At 37.9% G+C, this 22,242-nt stretch overlaps 3 protein-coding genes across 4 annotated transcripts; 1 reads left to right on the forward strand and 2 right to left on the reverse strand.

Annotated features, from left to right (window-relative positions):
• Positions 1–652: 652 nt before the first annotated feature.
• On the reverse strand, positions 653–4,486 carry LOC109407593 (zinc finger protein 572). The gene is made up of 5 exons (XM_019680697.3): positions 4,234–4,486; positions 3,668–4,152; positions 2,572–2,784; positions 2,327–2,503; positions 653–2,269 (listed from the first exon to the last, which is right to left on the reverse strand). Exons 1-5 carry the CDS (start codon positions 4,378–4,380, stop codon positions 2,215–2,217), a joined length of 1,077 nt encoding a protein of 358 aa, XP_019536242.2. The 5' UTR covers positions 4,381–4,486; the 3' UTR covers positions 653–2,214.
• A 2,381-nt stretch (positions 4,487–6,867) lies between these two features.
• Positions 6,868–8,425, forward strand: LOC134289918 (zinc finger protein with KRAB and SCAN domains 8-like). 2 transcript variants are annotated; one of them, XM_062856700.1, is made up of 5 exons: positions 6,868–7,156; positions 7,207–7,694; positions 7,750–7,962; positions 8,027–8,203; positions 8,259–8,425. In XM_062856700.1, exons 1-5 carry the CDS (start codon positions 6,989–6,991, stop codon positions 8,311–8,313), a joined length of 1,101 nt encoding a protein of 366 aa, XP_062712684.1. In that variant the 5' UTR covers positions 6,868–6,988; the 3' UTR covers positions 8,314–8,425. The 2 variants fall into 2 exon arrangements, with proteins under 2 accessions (XP_062712684.1, XP_062712685.1); XM_062856701.1 differs by having other exon boundaries at positions 6,883–7,135.
• Positions 8,426–19,545: 11,120 nt separating this feature from the next.
• On the reverse strand, positions 19,546–21,173 carry LOC109407592 (zinc finger protein 624). The gene is made up of 6 exons (XM_062856702.1): positions 21,117–21,173; positions 20,854–21,058; positions 20,345–20,784; positions 20,057–20,269; positions 19,817–19,993; positions 19,546–19,758 (listed from the first exon to the last, which is right to left on the reverse strand). The coding sequence occupies exons 2-6, from the start codon at positions 21,031–21,033 to the stop codon at positions 19,689–19,691; spliced, it is 1,080 nt and encodes a 359-aa protein (XP_062712686.1). The 5' UTR covers positions 21,034–21,058; positions 21,117–21,173; the 3' UTR covers positions 19,546–19,688.
• Between the last annotated feature and the right edge of the window lie 1,069 nt (positions 21,174–22,242).

Below are 22,242 nucleotides of genomic sequence, written 5' to 3' on the forward strand. Positions count from 1 at the left end.
CTGCGGGTTCGTTTTTTAACCTAACTTATATTTGAATCGAACTTGGCAGTTTTCTCATGAGATGTTATGTATTTCAAACTTCAGTCAAACTGGTGCCACAATATTGCAATAACGGTTAAGCACGCTGTAATGATACTTATGTACCTCGTCACCCACTTCATGCAACTATATTAGTGGTCTAATAATACTTAGCGCGCTCGGCATAGTTCCATCATGCCGCTCAAAGTGTTGGCGCAAATAATGCTTAGTTTGCAAAACCCGTCCATCTGGCTGGTGGGACATGGGAGCCTAAGCTTCAACTGTTAATGCAATCAGAGACTACTCAGACTTAGATGGGTTTAGGTTAGTTTGGCTAGAAATGCCATCACAGAAGGAACATGACGAGATAATATAACATTATATGGTTTATGTAATGTAGAACAACACAACATAACAAAAGATAACGATTCCAAAACCATTTGATTAAATGTATAGCCAGTAGTGAAATTACAATTAAAAACAAATACACATTAATAAAAACAAAAAAAAAAACAATTAAAAACAATATATTTACGGTACATTTTATTGTTTGAAACTATATATGTACCATACAATGTACGGTATATTGAAACCCACGTATCAGTATTTCGAACAATTCATTTACAATAAAATGTATGGTTTTGCAAATATATATAAGCTTTGCGAGACTTCGCCGAGACTTATAAAAAAAAACATTTATTCAAAAACACTAAACCTAGATTCTACAATTCACACTTAAAACTAAAGTCACTTCACTGTGCCCTAGCCTTTTTATCACTTCGTATACCTAGCGTCAGCGTTTGCCATCCGGTCCGTTGGTGCGTCGTCGGTCACGTCTCCGTTTCGATTCTGCTGCGTTGACGATTGCGTATCGATCGGTGTCACTGCCGGTCGATCAGCCAAAATCCAACCTGTTGGTTGTTGCTAAGCGGTGCATGCCTATGATGATGAATGTGTGGCACCGCCTGGGTTGAACGATCGGTGCGGGTTGTTTATGTTGATGGACGAGGAGCGCCGCCTGGGTGTAAGGGGCGGTGCGGTGGCCTATGTTGGTGGAAGTGGGCGCCGTCCGGGTGTAACGTATATATGGAGAAAAATATTGTTTTGTATTGTTACGATACTTAACAACCTGTATAATATTGTAAAAATCTTATTTACAATTCACTGTATGGTGTCTACATTACATCTTATCGTCTTTGTATTTTTATTTTTACAGTGCTGTCTATTGTAACAATATGGTTCTAAATAGTACTGTTACAATACAACGTTCGGTTTTTCTACTGTATTTTTTATTCGGGATGCTTACCAATCTGGAAAGTCCCTGTAACTCTTTTACACAAGGTTGTCTACGATATTGAGAAAGTATTTGGAATCGTGGTATATCTCCAATGATTTCCAATTGGATTTACCAAATGCTCAAAAACCGACATCTTTTCTCGAAATTGCGTTTTGCAGGGATTAGGAAATTGAATGTTTGTGGATGCCCCCAAGGGGGAGTCTTGTTACAGCTTTTGTGGAATCTCGTATCAGATACGCTACAAAGGCACTCAATAATAGCAGGTTTCCTACTTATGGTTTATGAGTACCTGGCCATTATTCCATCGCTGGAAATGAAATGGCTTCATCGTCATATGCGCTAATTCCCGTCATATCAGACGAGACATAGCCAATAATTACAGAATTTCTCTGCCGCGATAGCTGTTCAATTAAATAAACAAATCACTTGTTTCCGTCGGTTAAATGAAATGTAAACAACAAGTTGTCTTCGTCTTGAAGTACTTCGAACACATGTTTGACCTGGTTCGCGAAGAATTCAACCGACTTTTCGAATAAACACCTACGATCACATCATAATTTTTGACCATCTTGTGTACTATAGTGTCACGTAGAAGGTGTGCCGAGAATTGAATTCAAGATGTGCCCGAAATAGGCGTGACATTGACGGTAACAGAATTCGAGGGACAATCTAATTATTTTGAGGAAATTGTAGTACTTTTACAATGTTTTTTACTGAGGCGTTGGGCGAGGTGCAAGCAAAAAATCGATCATTATTGATCGGTGCTTACACAGACGGGAATTTGATGAAAACTTTTGATTTTCTATCTGATATGCATACAAAATGTTTATTGTACATGTTGTACTTGAAGAATACTGCTGAAGTCTTTATTCTAACGAAACCGCTCTCCGAAGTCCATTTCATTGTCTATATTTTATTTTATTGTGAATGTCCACATGCCGGGATAAGCTACATCTGTAAATCATAAAATATGTAATGAACAAAAAAAAAACAAAATTTTCTTTTCAATACCTTGTACTGAAACTAGCTCCACAAACATCGCAACGATGCAGTTTTGGGCCGTGAACTTTTTTTTTATGGTCATATAAGTTGGCTTTTAGCTTGAATGTCTTTTGACAGGTATTGCATTCGAATGGTCTTTCGTCTCCACTCGTGTGAACAGTTGCAGTGTGTCTTTGCAACTCGTGACTACAAGAATAAAAAAAAGTTTTTTTTTTTGTTGATCGTTCAGGATAAGTTTATGTATAACTACCTACTTGGATACATATTTTTTTGGACATTTGGTGCAAGCAAATTTCCTTGGTTTATGACTTCTACAGTAGTGGTTATACAGCTGTAAATCCGTCGGAAAAGACGCAGGGCATTTTATGCACTGGAACTCTGTTTTTGTGATAGTTTCTTCGTGATCTCCAATGCCAAGCATTTGTTTGATATGCCTTCTCTTTTGCAAATGCACATTATACTGTTTTCTGAAATATTTAAGTATAGCATTAAAATGTGGGTCAAAATATTCGGTTTTGTCATTTCTTGTACCGTCATTTCGGGTGAAATTGATCTACGTGAGCAGCATTTTAATATTTAAAAAATAACGCTCTGAACTTAAAACAAAATGTAGGGAATGGCCATCATCTGGCTCAAGGGATATTGAATGATGAGTTTACTGCCGTGAATCGCATATCAGTCCCATCTTTGCTGGATTTCCTATGCAAATGGGACAAATATGCGATTCACGGCAGTTTACTTGTTCTACAGCCAATTAGCCACATATTTCTGTATTAAATTCACTATTTTCCCAAATAAGACGTTAGACGAACTTCCCAGACACTTTCAAACTTTTGTTACCGTTTCAGTATCGCACATGTAATGAATACTCGAATGAATGTTTTTTTTTTGCTGTCAAGCAAGCTGTCAAGTATTCGCTAAACCCGATTTCGTCAACAAAAAATCTATAAATATTCAAATTAAGGTTATCACATATTTAGTATAAAAATTGCATACTTTTTGGCGTTTTCTTAAGATTTACTTTAAACTTTAAAAAAATAATTTTGTAAACTTGTAAAAGTTTTGCATAGCCTTTCGCATTTTGGGATGGGCAGGGGGGATTGTTTCAGCACTTACAAAGGCATTTCACTGACTGATCTATTTCACCCCGAAAGTATTTTTTTATTTCAAATGATATTTATTGTAACAAAATGATTTGCATAAAAAGTTCAAACCTCTTTGACTGATGAAAACCATGGTCGTACTTGTTTGAAAGCTCTGAGTTTAAATTTATCGATAAATATTCAAAAATTAGGCACCAAAACCTGCGAAAAGTGATCAATTTTACCTGAAATCACGGTATCAACTTACCGATTAGTAAATGTTACTCCACAGGCAACGCATTCGATGGTTTTTGGACCATATACAACTCTTATAGGGCATTTGAGCCGTGCCGTGGAGACATGACATGTTTCGCTCTCAAGTGACTGGTGATTTTGTTCGGTATCATCATCTATTTGAAATACTGCAGCTTGCGTTCCGTTTGTATGTTCACTTGTGCCAGAAGATGCTGAAAATTCTCTATTGTCATGATTTTCGATTTTAATTTCTTTTATGTCTATCAATTCATCAGCCACAACATTTTGAAATGATTGTAGTAACAGTTCATCTTCGTGACTTTTTAGAGGGGATTCAATAATAGCCTTTTCGTTGAAAGCATCAACATTTTCCGTATGAATTTCGGATTTCAGTGCGCTTTGTACCTCATGGCAGCGTTCTCGAAACTGATGAAATTCCATCAATTGTATACGGCAGATGGAGCAAACACCCTGGCTCAAATGGTCTTCTGAGGATATCTGGAATCACAAAAACAATATTACACGAATGAGAATTTTAATTAATTTAATTAGAATTATTATTAAAGTTTGGTGTTCAACCTCTATCGAAAGATATTCCGAAATCCATAGCTGTAGGCCCTCTTCGTTAAATACACTCTCGACCGAGTCTTCGCTCAAACAAAGTCGACACGTTTGAAACAAACTTCCGCTATCCTGTGGTTCGGTTTTAACAACTATGGACGCCATAATTCAGCTTTTTAGCATATTAATTTAAATACAAGGATCAGAATTTGAATAGTTTATGAACACAAACCGAGCCTATAGACATATACAAAATATACAAAGGATCAACTTTGTTTGTTTACATTCGGATCAGAGTCTTTTAACAAAGTCGTGCAAAGATTGCAGGAGTGTCAGGTAACTGATAGAAATCCTCTACATAGAGATGAGCGGAAGTTACATACGTCGATTCGGCAACGCTGTTTGTTTTGTTTACAACAGCTGCCAACACTTGCTACAAAGCTAGATGTTCAAACTTTGTGCGTGACTTCGTTGTGGTTCAAGTTGTTTTGTTTACATTTTCTAATTATGGTAGAATTTTTTTTTTCAAAATTTTGTTGAAATAGCGGAGCAATCTAAGAAATCTGAAATTCATTGCAAAAGTGTTACGCTAATCATAGCGGCAGAAGTGAAGCAAGAAGCAGCAATGGAAGTTTTTTCGACAAGTTCAGCAACAAAAGTGTCGTCATAAGCATGAGCTTTTGAAAGCAGAATTAATATTTTTTTATCTTTTTACTAAACATACATATGCCGCCAATATCTCGATATTAAAAATAAATAATTTTAATTTATTTAGTTCCGATTGCAATACCGTTCAAACGACGCCTTCCTACGAACGATAAGCATGTTCATTTGGCTCACACTTTGACAGTTCTCTCTGCACGATTGGCTCACAATGGCCGCCTCCGCAGATCTCTATAATGTAGGATTACTAGTAACTGACAACTCCGTAACATTTCGCAAAAAAAATCATAACTGACAAAATGACTAAAATTTAAATTAATTGGGTTTTTTTATTTTAAAAAAAATATTGATTTTTTTTATAATTACAGTACGGACCCAATTTTGTCAGCCCCATTTTGCGACGAGCTTTTTCTTATTCTTATTATCGAACGGTCAAACTTTCACCAATTGGCTTCTTTAGCGGTGTTGAGATAATTCCATATTCTGAATCTGCATGCGAAACTGAGCCGAAATCCAAATTTTCATGAAATTTGGTGCCCGGGAACCTATTTAAAAATCAGTTTGAAGTTTGTATGGCAGCGATTTGGCGAATCACCCCTCATCGCATTTTGTACTGGGTTGAGCTGTCAAACAATTACCCAGCTGTCAAAAGGTGATTTAAAAAAATCTCTTTGGAATTGATTTTAGGTACCAAAATAAAGTTCTAAAAATCTGAAAAAAATCATAGTGGCTCAGAAAAAGGTGCTCTTTCGTATAAAATCAAAATATCGATACATTTTTCTTAATTTAAAAACCCAATTGGAACATTTCGTGTCTTTAGCATATAGTGTCTTTAACCCAAACTAGGCAAGATTAAACTCTTTACACTAACAGCACAACAAAAATCAGCAGCAATAAAACCAGATCGGTATCGAATGGACAACGCCAAAGGCAAGGATACACAGAATACACTGTGTAAATCGCATAATGCGAAACCATATAGGGGAACTTCCGTATTCTCGGCAGTTTTGTTGTGTTTTTGAAACCTGTTGAACTCAAAGTTGGCCTCAAATCTTTCTCAACCCAGCTGAATAATACGACCATGTTTCAGGCAATTGGGTTCTTTAGGGGTATCCGGATTATTTCATAATCGGATTCTCCGCCCAAAAATTATTCGAAATCCAAAATTTCATATTTTTTGGAGTCCGGGAACTATTTTTAAAATGCATTTAAAGTTTGTATGGGGAAACTTTTTTGTTCGGGTCGAACTGTCACTCTACCGATTGAACTGTCATTCTATCCACGAAAATTAAAATTGTTTTGTTAATTTAACCATCAAAACAAAGGTATTGGAATCCAATAAAATCACGTTATGCTCAGAAAAATGAGCTCTTCCGATTAGGCTATAGAAAAAAGCAATATTTTATTCACTAAACAACCCAATTTGGCCGACAAAAACCCCTCATGACGAAGAGAACAAATCTGCTGATAATACCCAAAGTCAGCTTAGAGCTTATATCCATATTCTTGAGTTAATTTCCTGTCAAATACTCGACCCTGTGTACATACTGAAAAAGTAGATGGCGTGCAGGTGAGCATAGAGGGTATCCTATAGGATCTATTAGATCAATTTCTAAATCCTATAGGATCATAGACTGATTTCTTCTAGAATAGGCCTAATCAGAAGGCGTTTAAAATCAGCTGATTTTGGGGGCCTTTGGCAGTTCTCCTATGAAAATGCGTTTGCGCCTTTATTCGGCAATGGGCCTTTTCATTTGACGTCTTAAATCAGCTGATTGTTCGGGCGTTTGACAGTTCTTCTATGAAGATGACACGTTCTTGTTAGCAGCTGTTGTTCAAGCTTTGTAAACAAATGCATGCACGGATCTGTCACATGAAAAGGCCTATTGTAAACAGTGGCATACACGGACCTGTCAACTGAAAAGGCCTATCTTCCATCCTTGCATATATTTGAATGGCTCATTGGTTTGGATCTTTGCACGACTCTGGAAATAGACTCTGATCCGAATCAAAACAAAAACATATTTTGGTCCCTTGGTTGGTCCTTGTGAGGCTGGTTCGTGTTCACATTTTAATCCTCGTATCAATACGTTAATAAGCTGATTGAACTATGGCGTCAATTGTCATCAGAACCGCATCGAAGGATAGCGGAAGTTTGTTTCAAACGTGTCGACTTTGTTTGAGCGAAGAATCCGTCGAGAGTGTATTTGACGAAGAGGGCTTGCAGCAATGGATTTCGGATTATCTTTCGATAGAGGTTGAACACCAAACTGAAACTGTTAGTTTATGAACGTTATTATTCACGTGATGTTTTTTTTTTGTTTCTAGATATCCTCAGAAGACCATTTGAGCCAAGCTGTTTGCTCCATTTGCCGAATACAATTGTTGGAATTTCATCAGTTTCGAGAACGCTGCCATGAAGTACAAAGCGCACTGAAATTTGAAATTCAGACTGAAAATTTTGATTCATACAAGGAAAAGGCTATCGTTGAACCTCCTCTAGAAAGTCAAGCAGATCAACTGCTGCTAGAATCAATTCAAAATGCGGTAGCTGATGAGTTAGTGGGCAAAACAGAAATAAAAATTGAAACCCATGCCAATGTAGAATTGACAACATCTCCAGACACAGATGATTTTTCCAATTTAAGGCAAGCTGCAGAAGGTCGAATACAAGATACCGAATATCAACAGTCGTTCGAGTGTGAAATATGCCATAACATATTGAGCTCTACAGCACAGATGAAATCCCATGAAAGAGTTGTACATGGTCCAAAAAAATTTGAATGCGTTCCCTGTGGATTAACATTTGCTTTTCGGTAAGTACCAACTAATGTTATACTCACATTTTAATTCTATGCATAAATATTTCAGAACACGTTATGAGGTGCATTTGAAAACTAAGAGGCATATCAAAAAAATACTGGACACTGTAGTTCCCGAGCAAACTGTCTCAATAAAGGAGTTCCAGTGTGATCAATGCCCTGCATCTTTTTCAAGAAAACTTCAGCTCGATAACCATTACTGTAGAAGTCATAAACCAAGAAAATTTGCTTGCCGTAATTGTCCAAAGAAATATGTATCCAAGTATGTGATTATAAGCAAAATTTATCCTTAGCGTTCAAAACGAAATAACGTTTCTTTTTTCTAGGCCCGATTTGTATAGGCATATTGCAACCGATCACACCAGTGGGAACGATAGACCATTTGAATGTGATATTTGCCAGAAGACATTCAAGGTAAATGGTCACCTATACGAACATAAGAAACGAGTGCACGGCCCAAAACGGCATCGTTGCGATGTTTGTGGATCCAGTTTCAGTACAAAGTATGGGAAGTGAATTTTTATTCTTCATTTTGATAACACCTTTTATGATTTACAGCGCTGGCTTAATTCGGCATGTGGACCTTTACAATCATATCATGGAAACACTATGATTTGGGCGCCTTGGATTATATATGTAAAAAGACAGATGGCTACACGACTTCACAGAGCGGTTTCGATGGAATAAAGACTTCAATATTTTGCAAATACATCATGAGTAACAAGCATTTGTTGGCTTTTATATTATTCAGACGGAGGTTTAGTTGTACAAGAAAAAAGGTTTTGAAGTCCATTTAACCTAACGTTTCTGAACTGTTCATCCATTCGATGAATGCAAATGTAAGAGAAGGCAAAAGTGTAAACACTGGCGTAGGCAGCTTTTTCTTCTCATTCATTCTTCTTGAAAAGAACATAGAAGTTCTGCACAAATCCGTGGAGATTTTCCTAGAGGTATTCTTGGTGGAAATCATGGAGAAATTCTTGTACAAATCTCCGTATGATTTTTTGTCGGAATATATGGAGGAATTTCTGCTAGAATCACTGAAAAAATCATGCAAGAATCTCTGAAGTAAGTTTTGCAAGAAATCTGGAAGAATCTTTGAAGAAATTCCCATAGAATTTCCAATAAAATCCATGGAGAAATTCTTGAACCATTTTTTGAAGGGGTTCGTGAAAGGATACCTAAACAAATGAACTGATGAACTCACTGGAAAAATTTCTTGATGTAAGCAATTCTGAAAAAGTTTTGGAAGATTAATGAGAGGAAAATTAAGGACAGATTCAGAACACTGGTTCGAACCCTTGCCATGGTCCAATGTTACGCGTTAACCGAATCTGCCGAATTTCAAGACAAAGAGAACTTTTGCTTTTACAGTCAACGAATACTGTCGTGGATAAGATTATCTATATTCATTAATGGATATAGAATGAAAATGCAAATTATTAAATTTATTTTCCTTCAATTGTTTTGAGATAATATTGTCGGGCCGCCACCAAACCGGACTTCGCACAATCAAGTCGCGACGCGACCCAACTCGCGACGTTTTTTAATCATGTCAAAAGTAGTGCGCATCCTTCCCGTTCTTGTCAGCAACACAGCGCACTAGATGCGAAACAGTTGCGACACTTGTGGATCAAGAAAATGGCAATTTTTGATTGAATGTCGGTCTTGATTCTAACCGGATAGACAATAATAAAAGAGAACGTCCGAAGCAATTTCAACAACCGCGTTGTTCAATTTAAACGGCACTATCGGTTTATTTCAATCCAAATATTGGTTATATCAAACTAACAACATTTGTTGAATCAACAAACCGTTTAGTTTGTTTTTTGAATTGTCAAAATGGAATAACCAACAAAGTAGTAAAATAAAACTAATGTTTGTTGAATTTAACTGGTTGAACCTTCAAAAAAGTTACCTGAAATTACAGTTTGTTTCAACCGACGTGGGCAGTAACATCAAACTCTTACTTCGTTTGTGCCAAATTTGAACTAACACATTCCGGTTGAATTAAAGCAAAAATCGTTTGTGTTTACTATTATTTTTTCTCCGTGTTAGTGTCCAATCCACAGATGGCGATACAACGTAAAGGGTGGACAAACATGCCCAGTGAAGAGAATTGTCAGGCAAAAAGGGCACAAAACAAGCAACAAAGAAGGCACGACGATAGCTCTCTATCTCTACTGGTAACAGATAATGACATAATCTCGAAAGTTTTTGTTGCAGACAAAACAGAAGCTGAATTTGTTGCGTACTTTTCAACTCGTGAATAATCAATTATTACTAACCCAAAGTCGAAACTGTTTGATGATAGATCTTCAGCAGAAATGCAGTGTTTACGGACTTGAAGTTACCGTTCGAAAATCGCAATGCAAGACTAAAAAATCTCTAAATTCGTGGTGTACGATGTTTATCCTATTATTTTCAAGTTGGGACAAACTTATGTCGCATTGGGTGGATTGTCACAACAAATACAGGTTGCGACATTGTCATTATTGTTGCGCGATGGATGAATTTTGATTCACTGAACATGGCCCTTAACATTAAATTTATGTGTAATAGATGTTATAAAAGCGGCAATGATCTACAAAAGAACTCTCTTTGTGACTTTGATCCTCGAACGGAATCGTAGTGCGCGCGGTTATTGTAATTAGTCGAGGTTAGAAAAGAAAACCTCTTTTTTGGTGTAGAGTTTTATATTTTTTATGCTGTATCTTTGTTTAGGGTCGAGTACAAAGGATCGTTACAAAACCAGTATCTGTACAACAAAATGTGTTAAAGCCTGTATCCGCAATAATCGGGACACAGAAGTATGACTGTATCTCAGTAATGAATCGGTAAAATTGGCCAAATATTTGACTGAGAACTCTTTGGTGTATGTTTATTATTTGTGCCAAATTTCATAAAAATCAATGCATTACTTTTAACTGTGGATGAAAAACAAATTGTTGCCAACAGTAGCTGCAACTAGATGTTTTGCTCGGGTATCTTGGTGCGGCGACGTCGTCCACGGTTACCATGCCAACGTGCGACTCGCGATCAAAGCATGCGAGCAGAAATTCAAACAGAAGAAAATTTTCAACTGAACCAGACGCGTGCTTTCAGCTAGTGCTTATTGTAAAACTAAATTATAGAGTTAAATTTCTAGATTTAATAAAGTAATATTAGAAATTATTATAGAAAAAGTGTTTAATTGGTAGTTTTACTATCAGGAAATCTGGTGGTGTCATCTTGACCAGTGCAGGTGAGTGCTGACCGAGGCCCCCGTATAGTGGCCTTTCGGGACTGCCAGCTGAATTTTATATTGGCCCTTCTTCCCCGGCAGGTGAGTGCTGACCGAGGCCCCCGTATAGTGGCTTTTGGGGACTGCCAGCTGAATTTTATACAAATAGACGTGGTTTTAAGCATTTTATACAATCATGACCAATTTTCATTCGCATAATAGATGGTTCTTTCACGCTACAATTCTAAGCTCTGTGATGATAAATATGAAATTTCGTTAGCAGTTATGATACTTATAGAAGCACTTTCTGACAAAATTTCATCAACTTTGATCAATTGGTTTGAAAGCTACTGGTGTTGATAGGGTGAGTGTTAGTGAAAATTTTCATGCTTTTCATGTGCGATGTTTGTCTATACATAACTTTTGAATTTATCTGCCAATTTTCATGAAATTTTCACAGAAGGAAGTTGATTATGTGTATAATATACCTACAAAATTTGATGATTATTGGTATAATACTTGGTATAATACTTTAGTGTTAAACGACCCTGTAGATCCCTATCCCATGAGCTTCCGAGTTACAATCCTTGAAGAAATTTGAAATTTGTGAAGAAATCCCTGGAGGAATCTCTAGAGGAATTCCTGGAGGAATCCCTGGGAAAATCCCTGGAGAAATTCGTGGAGAAACCTCTAGAGGAATCCCTGAAGTAATTCATGGAGGAATCTCAGGAGAAATTCCTAGAGAAATGCCTGGAGGAATCCCTGAAAAACTACTGATGGTAATCCTGGAGAATTTTCTGGAAAGATTTCTGGAAAAATCACCAGAAGATTTTCGGGAAAATTCCTAGAGAAATTGTTGACATATTTTCTGAAGGATGTCCAGGAGCAATTCGTGGATCAATTCCTGGAGCAATTGCTGGAGGAATACCTGAAGAAATTCTTGAGGTACTTCCTGGAGAATTTCCTAGAGGAGTTCATAGAGAAATTCTTGGATAAAATCCTGAAGGAACGCCTGGAGGAATTCCTGGAGGTTTTCTTTTGGGAATTCCCGGAGGAATCGTTGGAGGAATTCTTGCAACAATTACTGGATCAATTGCTGGGGGAATCTCTAGATGAACCATGGGAGAAATTTCTGAAAAAAATCCCCCGAGAAATTCCTGGAGGAATTTCTAGAGAAGTTTCTTTAAAATTTCCTAGAGAAATCCTCGAAGGAATTTCTGAAGCAATCCCTGGAGCAATTCTTAGAGAAATTCGTATAGAAATCCCTGGAAAATCCCTGAAGAAGTTCCTGGAGGAAAATCTGGAAAAAATCCTGGAGGAATTGCTGAATAAATTCTAAAATGTATTCCTATAGTAAATGCTGAAAGAATTACTGAAGGAATCCCTGAAGGTTTTCCTGGAGAAATTCCTGGATGAATTGCTGACATAAATTATAACGGAATTCCTTGATTACTTCCTGGTGAAATTCCTGGAGGAATCCCTGAAGAAATTCCTGGATGAATTTCTCGAGGAGACCCTGGAGAAATTCCTGGGATGAAATCTTGGAAGAATGCCTGCATGGACTTCTGAAGGAATCCCAAGAAGAATTTTTGAAGCAATCCCAGTAGAAACTCCTGGAAGAATTTGGAGGAATTTCTGAAGGAGTCCCTGAAGCAATTCCTGGAGGAATATCTGGTGGAATTCCTGTAGGAGTCTCTGAACAAATCCTTGAAGAAATCCCTTGAAGATTTCCTTGCTTAATTTCTGTAGGAATTCCTGGTGGAATTCTCGGAAGAATCCCGAAAGCAATTACTGAAGGAATCTCTGGAGGAATGCATGGAGGAAAACCTGAAGGCATGCATTGCAGAACCCCTGGAGAATTTTTTGGAGGAATCTCTGGAAAAAAAACTTGTAGCTTCAAGGGATCCCTGGAGGATATCCTAGAGAAATGCCTGAAGGAATCTCCACAGGAACTCCTGGAGAAATCTCTGGAGGAATTAATGGAGGAATCTCTAGATACATTCCTGGAGAAATTTTTAGAGAAATCGCTGCAGAAACTCCCAGAGGAACCCCTGGAAAATTCCTAGAGGAATTCATGAAGAATTTCGTGGATATAGTGAGGAATACCAGGAATAATTCCTGAAGAAATCGCGGATGGAATTCTTGGAGAAATTCTGGAGGAATCCTTAGAAAAGTTCCTGAAGAAACTCCAGAAGGAATCCTGGCAGCAATTTCAAGAGAAATTCTTAAGGGAATCCCTAAACAGTTCCTGGAGGAAGTACTGAATTAATTCCTGGAGCAGTTCTTTAAAGAATACAAGGAGGAATTCCCGAAGGAATTCTACGAAGAGTTCCTGGGAGAATCTTTGGAGGAATTTTTGAAATAAGTTGTTCCAGAAAGAAACACAGAAGTACTTCTCGAGTTAGGCCCTACAGAATTTCTTGGAGGAATCCATGGAGGAATCCCTGGAGGATATCCTAGAGGAATGCCTATAGTGATTAACGGAGGAATCTATGGAGGAAACTTTCCTAGGAGGAAGAATTCCTAGAGGAATTTCTGGAGGAATCTCTAGCGGCATTTCTGAAGGAATCCTTGGATGAGTTTTTAGGGAAATCCCTGCAGCAATTCCCAGAGGAAATCCCTGGAATAATTCCTGGGAGAATCTCTGAAGAAAATCGGGGAGAAATCCCTTGGCAAATTCCAGGAAGAATTCCTGAAGAAATTGCAGATGGAATCCTTGAAAACCCGGAAGCGATTCCTAGCGGCATTCCTTAGGAAATCCCTCAACAGTACCTGTAGGAAGTACTGGATTAATTCCTGGAGGAGTTTCTGAAATAATTCCAAGAGGAACTCCTGAAGGAATTCTAAAAAGTGTTCTTGGGGGAATCCTTGGGGAATTTTTTAAAATAATCCCTGGAGTTCTTCTTGAAAGAAACACACGAGGAAATTTCTGGATGAATCCCTGGAGAAATTCTTGCAGGAAAACCTGAAGGAATTTCTGAAAAAATCCCATGAGGAATTTCTTAGAACATCCCTGGAAAGCTTTCAACAAATTCCTGGAAGAATTTCTGAAGGAAAAAAAAATGAAATCCATGTCTGCAATCATTTTTGGGCGAATGATTGTTGGAATCTTTGAAAGGACTCCCAAAAGAATGTTTGTATGTACAATGTTTAAATCAACTCCTGGATTAATTTTTAGCTAATCTCTGATAAAACTCTGGTATTCCTGCTGAGATACTTCGAATTATTCCAGATATAATTATTGGAGCAATCACTCGTGGAATTCTTGAAGGAATATATCGAGAAATCCCTGAAGAAATCTCTGAAGGAACACTTACAGAAATAGGGGTAGGCGGGGCAATATGGACACCCGGGGCAGAATGGACACCGTCAATATTTTGAAATATGCGAACTTTTTTGAACTTTTAATGAATGGAGAATATAGTCCACTTGTCTAAAACGTAGTTTCAGGAAATAAACATTCGAAATTAAAATTACACTTGATTTTACACGAAAAAGTTGCGTCCTCCGTTTTTTGTGCATGGAAATTATAATTTTCACACCATCTAAAATAAGATTTAGTAATTAATTTATTGCAGGTCAATTAAAACCTGATATTTCTAGAACACATGCAAGTAGTTTTGCTGTATCTACATGCTTAACATGTTTATATTTTCTTCTTTATTATATCAAAAATCAAGTTTGGAAATATCTTCTGCTGACGGGGCAAAATGGACACTCAAGAAGCGGCAAGGAAAAAATATAACTTAAATCACAAACCAACCAAATTCTTCGATTTCAGTATATTTTCGGTTATATGTTCACTATAGTAGACATAGGGTGAAAGAAATTGGTCAAAAAACGTCAGAAGTGGAAAATAGTTGTTCTAGGCACAGCTGTACATGCCGACAAAAACGAAGCTTTATCCAAAACAGCCTGAATTTTAATTAACTGAACAAAAATGAACTACTTCGGCGTATTATTCATCCATAATAGTTGTTTTGTAATGGAATGACTTTGTAGGTGTAAATAATGTACGAAATTCGTAAAAGTCTCATGGTGTCCGTATTGCCCCATGGGGGTGTCCATTCTGCCCCGTATGCTTGAAGACGGTCATGAAAAACTAACATTTTTCAAAACATTTTTTGAAGTGGATAAATCATTTTTCTTCGTGAACATTCTTATGCAATAGATGCTAAATAGACTTTAAAAGGATACATGTATCAAAAAACTAAACTTTTTTGACATCTTGCCAGGTAAAGTTGGCAAATACCTTAGGGTGTCCATATTGCCCCGCCTACCCCTATCTGATAGAATTTCTGTTGAAAAGCAATCCCTGGAGAAATTGTTGGAAGAATTATCGAAAAAAGCACTGGAACAATCACTGGAGGAACCTCTACAGGTAACCCAGGAGAAATTCATGGAAGAGTTGCTGGTGAAACCCATCGAGGAAAAAATTTTTGGAGCAAGAATCCCTGCGGAGAAATTTCTGATGGAGCAACTTCTAGAGCATTCAATGGAAGATTTTTTTCGGATTTTCTAAGCAAGTTTTTGGAAAAAAGATCTTTTGGGATCTACTACAATTTCTAAAAGAAGATTTCCTGAAAGAATCGCTGTAAAAATTTCTGGAATGGTTTTGAAAGGAATCGTGCGAGAAGTTTCTTGAGGAAACTCCCGACAGCGGATTTTCTGAAGGAAAGTCTGGGAAATTTTTAAAGAAGTTCATGGGAGAACTTTCAAAGCAATTAATCGAAGATTTTTCAAAAGAATCCTCGGAAAATCTTTGAACGAATCCAGGGAGAAAATTTTCAAATTATTCCCTGAAAGATTTTTTTCTAATACAACACTTGGAAAACATATTTGGACGAATCCTCGGAGAAATTTCCCTTTTGAAATTCCTGGAGAAATTTCTAAGGAAAGAGTGTCGATTTAGCTTTTTTTAACCCATCAACGCCCAGCAGTGTACGCAGAATATGGCACCGCAAGCGAAAAATAGGCAACATAGAAGGCACGGCAACAACGCTTTGTTTTTTCGTTAGCAGATAATGACAAAATCGCTCCCGAGTTTGTTCACAACAAAAACGGTAGGAATATTTGTCTCGTTCTATTCACATCGTGATTTTCGCATTGTTTTACAACTGAAACTCGACTCTGAGGATGGCAAGAGTCTTAATTCATCCAAATGCTCATGAATTCGATGATGTGGGTCGAAAATTTCAGCAGAAAAGCCGAAATATCGGCACACGCACGGCAAGCGATATTTGTTTTATTGCTCTCATCGCTTGACATGCGTTTGTTGCGGAGCGCCTTTGTTACCGACATGCACCGCTTAGGACAAAGCGTTTGTTTTTTGGCGTGATCCGTTTTTCGTACCCTGACACCCAGTGATCTATTTATAGATCAGTAACTTTTGCGATAACTGCGGAGAAATGAAGCATTTTGGAAGACTGGTGTCTTCAGCAAAGTAGTTGAGGAGATCAAGGACTCTCCGATAGTACATGATTTAGTACGCATTCGCTCCAGTAGGTGGTGTTAGTGATCATTAAACCACAGCCAAACAGACGTATCACTCGGTACAAATTGCGATTAAAATTATCGTCAGAAAAATATGATCGCCCAATGCTAAATACACTGTGCTTCGCAAACCGTCAAGTAGGTGGCGGTAGTGAGCAAAAGTCAAATAGGAGCAAAAACGATGCGAGCGCTGTGAGCGGGTGATTTGCGTACTACAGATTATTTGAATTAACCGTTAAAAAATGAAACGATGGGAAGTGAGTAGAGTGAGACGTCTGTTTGTCTGTGATGAAACATTGTGCTTTGCTAGGTGTTCCGACAACAGCAATTGCCAATACCGTCGCGCTCGTATCTTGAGAATCCAACTACATAGAAAAGTGTTGTATTCAGCAAAGTTGATCAGGACATCAAGAGCTATCCGATAGTGAACTAGGATTATCCGTTAGGTGGCGCTAGTGAGTCCTAAAAAAATTAAACCTCTATATCTCAAGAACCAGACTACATAGAGAATTTCGTCTTCGGCAAGGTTGATCAGGACATCAATAGCAATTCGAAAGTGAACTAGTTGGTTCTGGGTTTAACTGTTAGGTGGCGCTAGAGAGTTCTAAAAAATGTAAACCTCTGTATCTCGAGAATCCGAATACATAGAAAAATTCTGTCTACGACAAGGTTGATCAGGACATCAACAGCTATCCGACAGTGAACTAGTTAGTTGTAGGGTTGTCCGCTAGGTGGCGCAAGTGGGCTCTAAAAATTCTGAATTTCTGTATCTTGAGAATCAGAATACATAGAAGAATTTCAGAATTTCGTCTTCAACAAGGTCGATCAGGACATCAAGAGCTAATCGATAATGAACTAGTTGGTTCTTGGTTCATCCGCTAGGTCGCGTTAGTGAGTCATTGAATTTCTTAACTTCTGTTTCTCAACAACCAGACAACATAGATAAAAATTGTCTTCAGCAAAGTTGATCAGGGCATCAAGAGCTATCCGATACTGAACTAGTTGGTTCAAGGTTTATCCGCTAGGTGGCGTTAGTGAGTTCTAAAAATTTAAACCTCTGTATCTCGAGAATCCGACTACATAGAAAAATTTCGTCATCGGCAAGGTTGATCAGGACATCAACAGCTATTCGATAGAGAACTAATTGATTGTAGGTTTGCTCGCTAGGTGGCGCTAGTGGGCTCTAAAAATTCTGAACTTCTGTATCTCGAGAATCAGAGCACATAGAAGAATTTCGTCTTCGACAAGGTCGGTCAGGACATCATGAGCTATCCGATACTGAACTAGTTGATTCTAGGCTTATCCACTAGGAGGCGCGAGTGAGTCATAGAAATTCTTAACTTTTGTTTCTCAAAAATCAGACTACATAGAAAAAGTTTGTCTTTGGCAAAGTTGATCAGGACATCACGAGCTATCCGATAGTGGTCTTGTTGGTTCTAGGTTTATCCGCTGGGTTGCGTTAGAGAGTCCTAAAAAAATCAAACCTCTGTATCTCGAGAATCCGACTACATAGAAAAATTTCGTCTTCGGCAAGGTTGATCAGGACATCACAAGCTATCCGATAGTGAACTAGTTGGTTAAAGGTTTATCCGCTAGGTAGAGCTAATGAGTTTTAGAAATGCTTAGCTGCTGAATCTCGAAAATCAGGCTTCATTGAAAAAATAATCGTCTTCAGCAAAGTTGATCAGTACATAAAGGACTAAAGAATAGTGAACTAGTTCATTCCAGGTGAGTTAAGATGCGATGATGATTTGGTTGGTTTTATGTTTGCCCGTTAGGCGGCTTCAATGATTCATAGAAATATTGAACTTTTGTATCTCGAGAATAGAACTACATAAAGGACTCAGATCCATATAACCACAGTCCATAGTTGTAAATTACGTGAGCCGTGAAATACGATCACACACCATCAGTGGAAATCGTTTCAACTGTAAGCTCCGGAAGAAGCTGAGATAGATGAGAATGAGATGTGCAGAACGCTAATAAGGCGATCCTTTATTAAAATGAAACATAAACCATGCTCAAAGAACACTAAGCATTTGGAATGATGAGTACCAAGGATAATCTTTGCCGTTGTACAAGATAACGGTGTGTGGCGGCAGAGGGTGAGCCACCTGCTCGCTACGCTCTGCGGTTAGGCAGCATCCATTTATTACGTAACGCTAAAATCGACATTTTTTGACCCCCCCCCCCCCTCCCCCCTTCGTAACGCTTTTTTGTATGAAAATCCTAAAATTTTTGTATTGACCGTAACGCTTGGCCATACTCCCCCTCCCCCTAGAGCGTTACGTAATTTGTGGACGGCGCCTTACCAAAGCCAGAAGGATACGGTGGGCAGGATATACTACTAGAATGCCGAATATCAACCCATTATATATAGAAATTGTTAGAATGATGCATATTGGAATGCCTAAAAACTGTTGAAAACTATCCATTGATAAACTACTAGTAGATTTTTTTAGTTATTACTAATGTTATCCCTTTCTGGAACATTTCAAACTGCAATTTTTATATGAAGAGAATATCAACTATTCCCAAGACTATTCCTTGCATCACGATCAGTCATCTAAAATAGTTTTACATCTATATATATAAAAATGCAGTGGCATACGTGGGACCGCGCATAACTTGCGAACGGATGGTCCGATTTGGGTCCGGTTAAATGGCTGCAATAACTTTCTTTTATGGGGTTGAGGTACTCCAGACAACATCAGACATCTACTGTGATTGTGGCATAACTCGGGCGTTAATGGGTTAAACACACAACAACAAAAACAAAAAAAAAAAGAATCCATGGAAGGTATTCTAAGGGAATCCTTTGGAAATTTTCCGAAGGAATCCTCAGAAGAATTTGTGAAGAGAGTCATCAAGGAGTCTGTGTAAAAATCCATGCTAGGAAATCTATCTTTTGAGAAATTGTGCAACAAAAAACAACTAATAAATGCATGAATTTTTGGTGGGTCGCAAAAAATAAGTCTGCTGGCATGCGCAAAGGGGGCGCGTACTTCAAAAATTTGGGAACCAATGCTCTACACCGTATTCCGTTGATATTGATATTACTTTCATGTGTATTACGTTTCGATATTCTTATGTTTCCTTTTATTGGAAAAGTGAACAGCATTTCAGAAGCATTTTGTAAAATGGTTCATATCACCGTTTTATTTTTGTCTTGCAATCTTTTTTTTCCATTTTGATTCAAATATGCAGGGTGGGTAATAAAAAATTAAACAGATGTTTGCTGTACATGATGTATTCGCGGAATACTGATCTCTTTATTCCGTCCCAACCGCCTTCTTTCGTTTGATGCGATCGTGATTTTTCATATGCCGGGTTACATTATAGCTGTAAATAAAAAAAAAATCTGTTATGAAAATGAAAAATGAACAGCCACTTTTTATACTTTTTACTGGAGCTGAATTCACAAATAACGCAACGATACCGTTTTGGGCCGTGCACTTGTCTCTTATGTTCCGCCCAGTGATTTTTTACCTTGAATGTCTTTGGACAAATATCGCATTTAAATGGTCTATCCTCCCCACTCATGTGATCAGCAGCAATGTGCTTATACATGTCGTACCTACAAGAAAAAAGAATCCTTTTTTTGGTAACATTCAGGATGATTTTATACCTAATTGCTTACCTGGATGCAAATAACTTTTGACATTTGGGGCAAGGATGTTTTATTAGTTCATCAATTGTACAGCAGTGGTTATACAGTTGTACTTTTTTTGAAAACGATTCTTGGCATTTATCACACTGGAACTCACTGTTCGAGACAGATTCCTTTTGAACTTCGGAGTCCTGCATTTTTCTGACGTGTCGTTTCGTTTGAAAATGCAACTTCAAATGATGTCTGAAATAGTAATGAATAGAATTATAATGTGGGTTACAAATTCGGATGACATTTCATGTATAGGTAGGTACTTACGGTTGAGGAAATGTAACTTCACAGGTAACGCATTTAAATCTTTTTGGGCCATGCACATTTTTCATATGGCTGTTCAACCGCATTCTAGAGTGCATTATTTTGTAGCATATTTCACACTCGTGTGACTGGTGATTTTCGGTACCATCTTCTTTCTGAACTTCTGTAGCTTGCGTTTCGTTTGTATGCTCTTTGGCGTCTGACAATGCTGTCAATTCCATATTGGCATCAATTTTCATTTCTTCTATGTCCACCAATTCATCGGCCACCACATTTTGAATCGATTCTAGCAGCAGCTGATCCTCCAGTTCTTTTCCAGTACGAGTTTTGGATTTCAATGCGCTTTGTACTTCATGACAGCGTTCGCGGAACTGATGGAATTCCATCAACTGTATTCGGCAGGTGGCGCAAACAGCCTGGCTCAAATGGTCTTCTGAGGATATCTAAAAAACAACAATATCAAGATAATACTAACGTTCACAAGCTAATAAATTGAAAGTTTGGTTTTCAACCTCTATCGAAAGGTAATCCGAAATCCATTGCTGCAAGCCCTCTTCGTTGTGAACACTCTCGGCCGATTCTTCGCTCAAACAGAGTCTACATGTTTGAAACGAACTCGCGATATCCGCTGTGTGATAGCTGGAGGGTTCTTCGCTATCACATTCTGGTTCGCTTTTAATGATTACTGACATCGTTGTTAAGCTTAATATCGTATAACTAAAAAATAATCATCTGAAACAATAATCTTTTAGATGGATTAAATCGCAACACGAACCAGGTTCACTCAAGGTGGATCAAAACTTGTTTATTTACATGCAGATCAGCATTCCTCTCGAACTGTCAAACCGTGAGCTGTTCTGTGTGGTCCACTGCACGAATTTATTCTGTCCTGCTTACTCTCACACGAAATTTGACGTTTGAGCGGTGTCGGCACCTCTCAAACGTCAAATTTCGTGTGAGAGTAAGCAGGCCAGAATAAATTCGTGCAGTGGACCGTAGTCACTATATTTAGAGTATGGCGAATGGGGCGCGTTCGGTGTAGTACTAGATTTGTAGTAATGAGCTGAATTTTAGTATGGTGAGAAGGTCAGTTCTCCGTTTCTGCAATGAAATGGTGCAAAAAGCGTGGGTATTATGATTCCTTGCCTAATTTGATGCTGTTTGAGCAAAACTTTCTATAACTATGTTGTTTATGTTGCAAGAAATGGAGAAAACAACAACACTGTTGCCCAAAGTTTTGCTCAAACAGCATCAAATTAGGCAAGGAATCATAATACCCACGCTTTTTGCACCATTTCATTGCAGAAACGGAGAATTGACCTTCTCACCATACTAAAATTCAGCTCATTACTACAAATCTAGTACTTCACCGACCTGTCCTATAGCTGTAGAAAAGCTAGAATAGGAAGCAATCAGTGAAGTACTAGATTGAAAGTAGTGAGCTGGATTTTTGTATGGTGAGATGATCAGTTCTCCATTTCTGCAATGAAATGGTGCAAACAACGTGGGTTATATGGTTTCTTGCCTAATTTGATGCTGTTTGAGCAAAAGTTTGGGTAACTGTGTTGTTGAAGTTGCAAGAAATAAATAATACAACAACACAGTTTCCCAAACTTTTGCTCAAACAGCATCAAATTAGGCAAGAAACCATATAACCCACGTTGTTTGCACCATTTCATTGCAGAAATGGAGAACTGATCATCTCACCATACAAAAATCCAGCTCACTACTTTCAATCTACATAGTACTTCACTGATTGCGTCCTATTAAATATACCGCATTTAGTTCACCACTGGACTGCGCACTGAGTCTTCATAAGTGCGAAAACGCAAATAAAACTGCGCGATTCCATCAAATCAAATTGATGTCTTCGGCGCACTATTTCTTCGATGTATGCTGAA

Source organism: Aedes albopictus, chromosome 3, assembly GCF_035046485.1.
Source record: "Aedes albopictus strain Foshan chromosome 3, AalbF5, whole genome shotgun sequence".
Taxonomy (NCBI): Eukaryota; Metazoa; Arthropoda; class Insecta; order Diptera; family Culicidae; genus Aedes; species Aedes albopictus.

Bases quoted from the DNA above. Each gene is read 5' to 3' on its own strand.
- LOC109407593 (XM_019680697.3), bottom strand. From the start codon at position 4,380: ATGGCGTCCATAGTTGTTAAAACCGAACCACAGGATAGCGGAAGTTTG. The intron at 2,785-3,667 runs GTAAGTTGATAC...TAAATATTTCAG, and splicing joins GGAGTAACATTTACTAATCG to AAAACAGTATAATGTGCATT. The intron at 2,270-2,326 runs GTATTGAAAAGA...TATGATTTACAG, and splicing joins GGAGCTAGTTTCAGTACAAG to ATGTAGCTTATCCCGGCATG.
- LOC134289918 (XM_062856700.1), top strand. From the start codon at position 6,989: ATGGCGTCAATTGTCATCAGAACCGCATCGAAGGATAGCGGAAGTTTG. The intron at 7,157-7,206 runs GTTAGTTTATGA...TTTTGTTTCTAG, and splicing joins TTGAACACCAAACTGAAACT to ATATCCTCAGAAGACCATTT. The intron at 8,204-8,258 runs GTATGGGAAGTG...TATGATTTACAG, and splicing joins GGATCCAGTTTCAGTACAAA to CGCTGGCTTAATTCGGCATG.
- LOC109407592 (XM_062856702.1), bottom strand. From the start codon at position 21,033: ATGTCAGTAATCATTAAAAGCGAACCAGAATGTGATAGCGAAGAACCC. The intron at 20,270-20,344 runs GTAAGTACCTAC...TTACTATTTCAG, and splicing joins GAAGTTACATTTCCTCAACC to ACATCATTTGAAGTTGCATT. The intron at 19,994-20,056 runs GTAAGCAATTAG...TTTTTCTTGTAG, and splicing joins CAAAAGTTATTTGCATCCAG to GTACGACATGTATAAGCACA.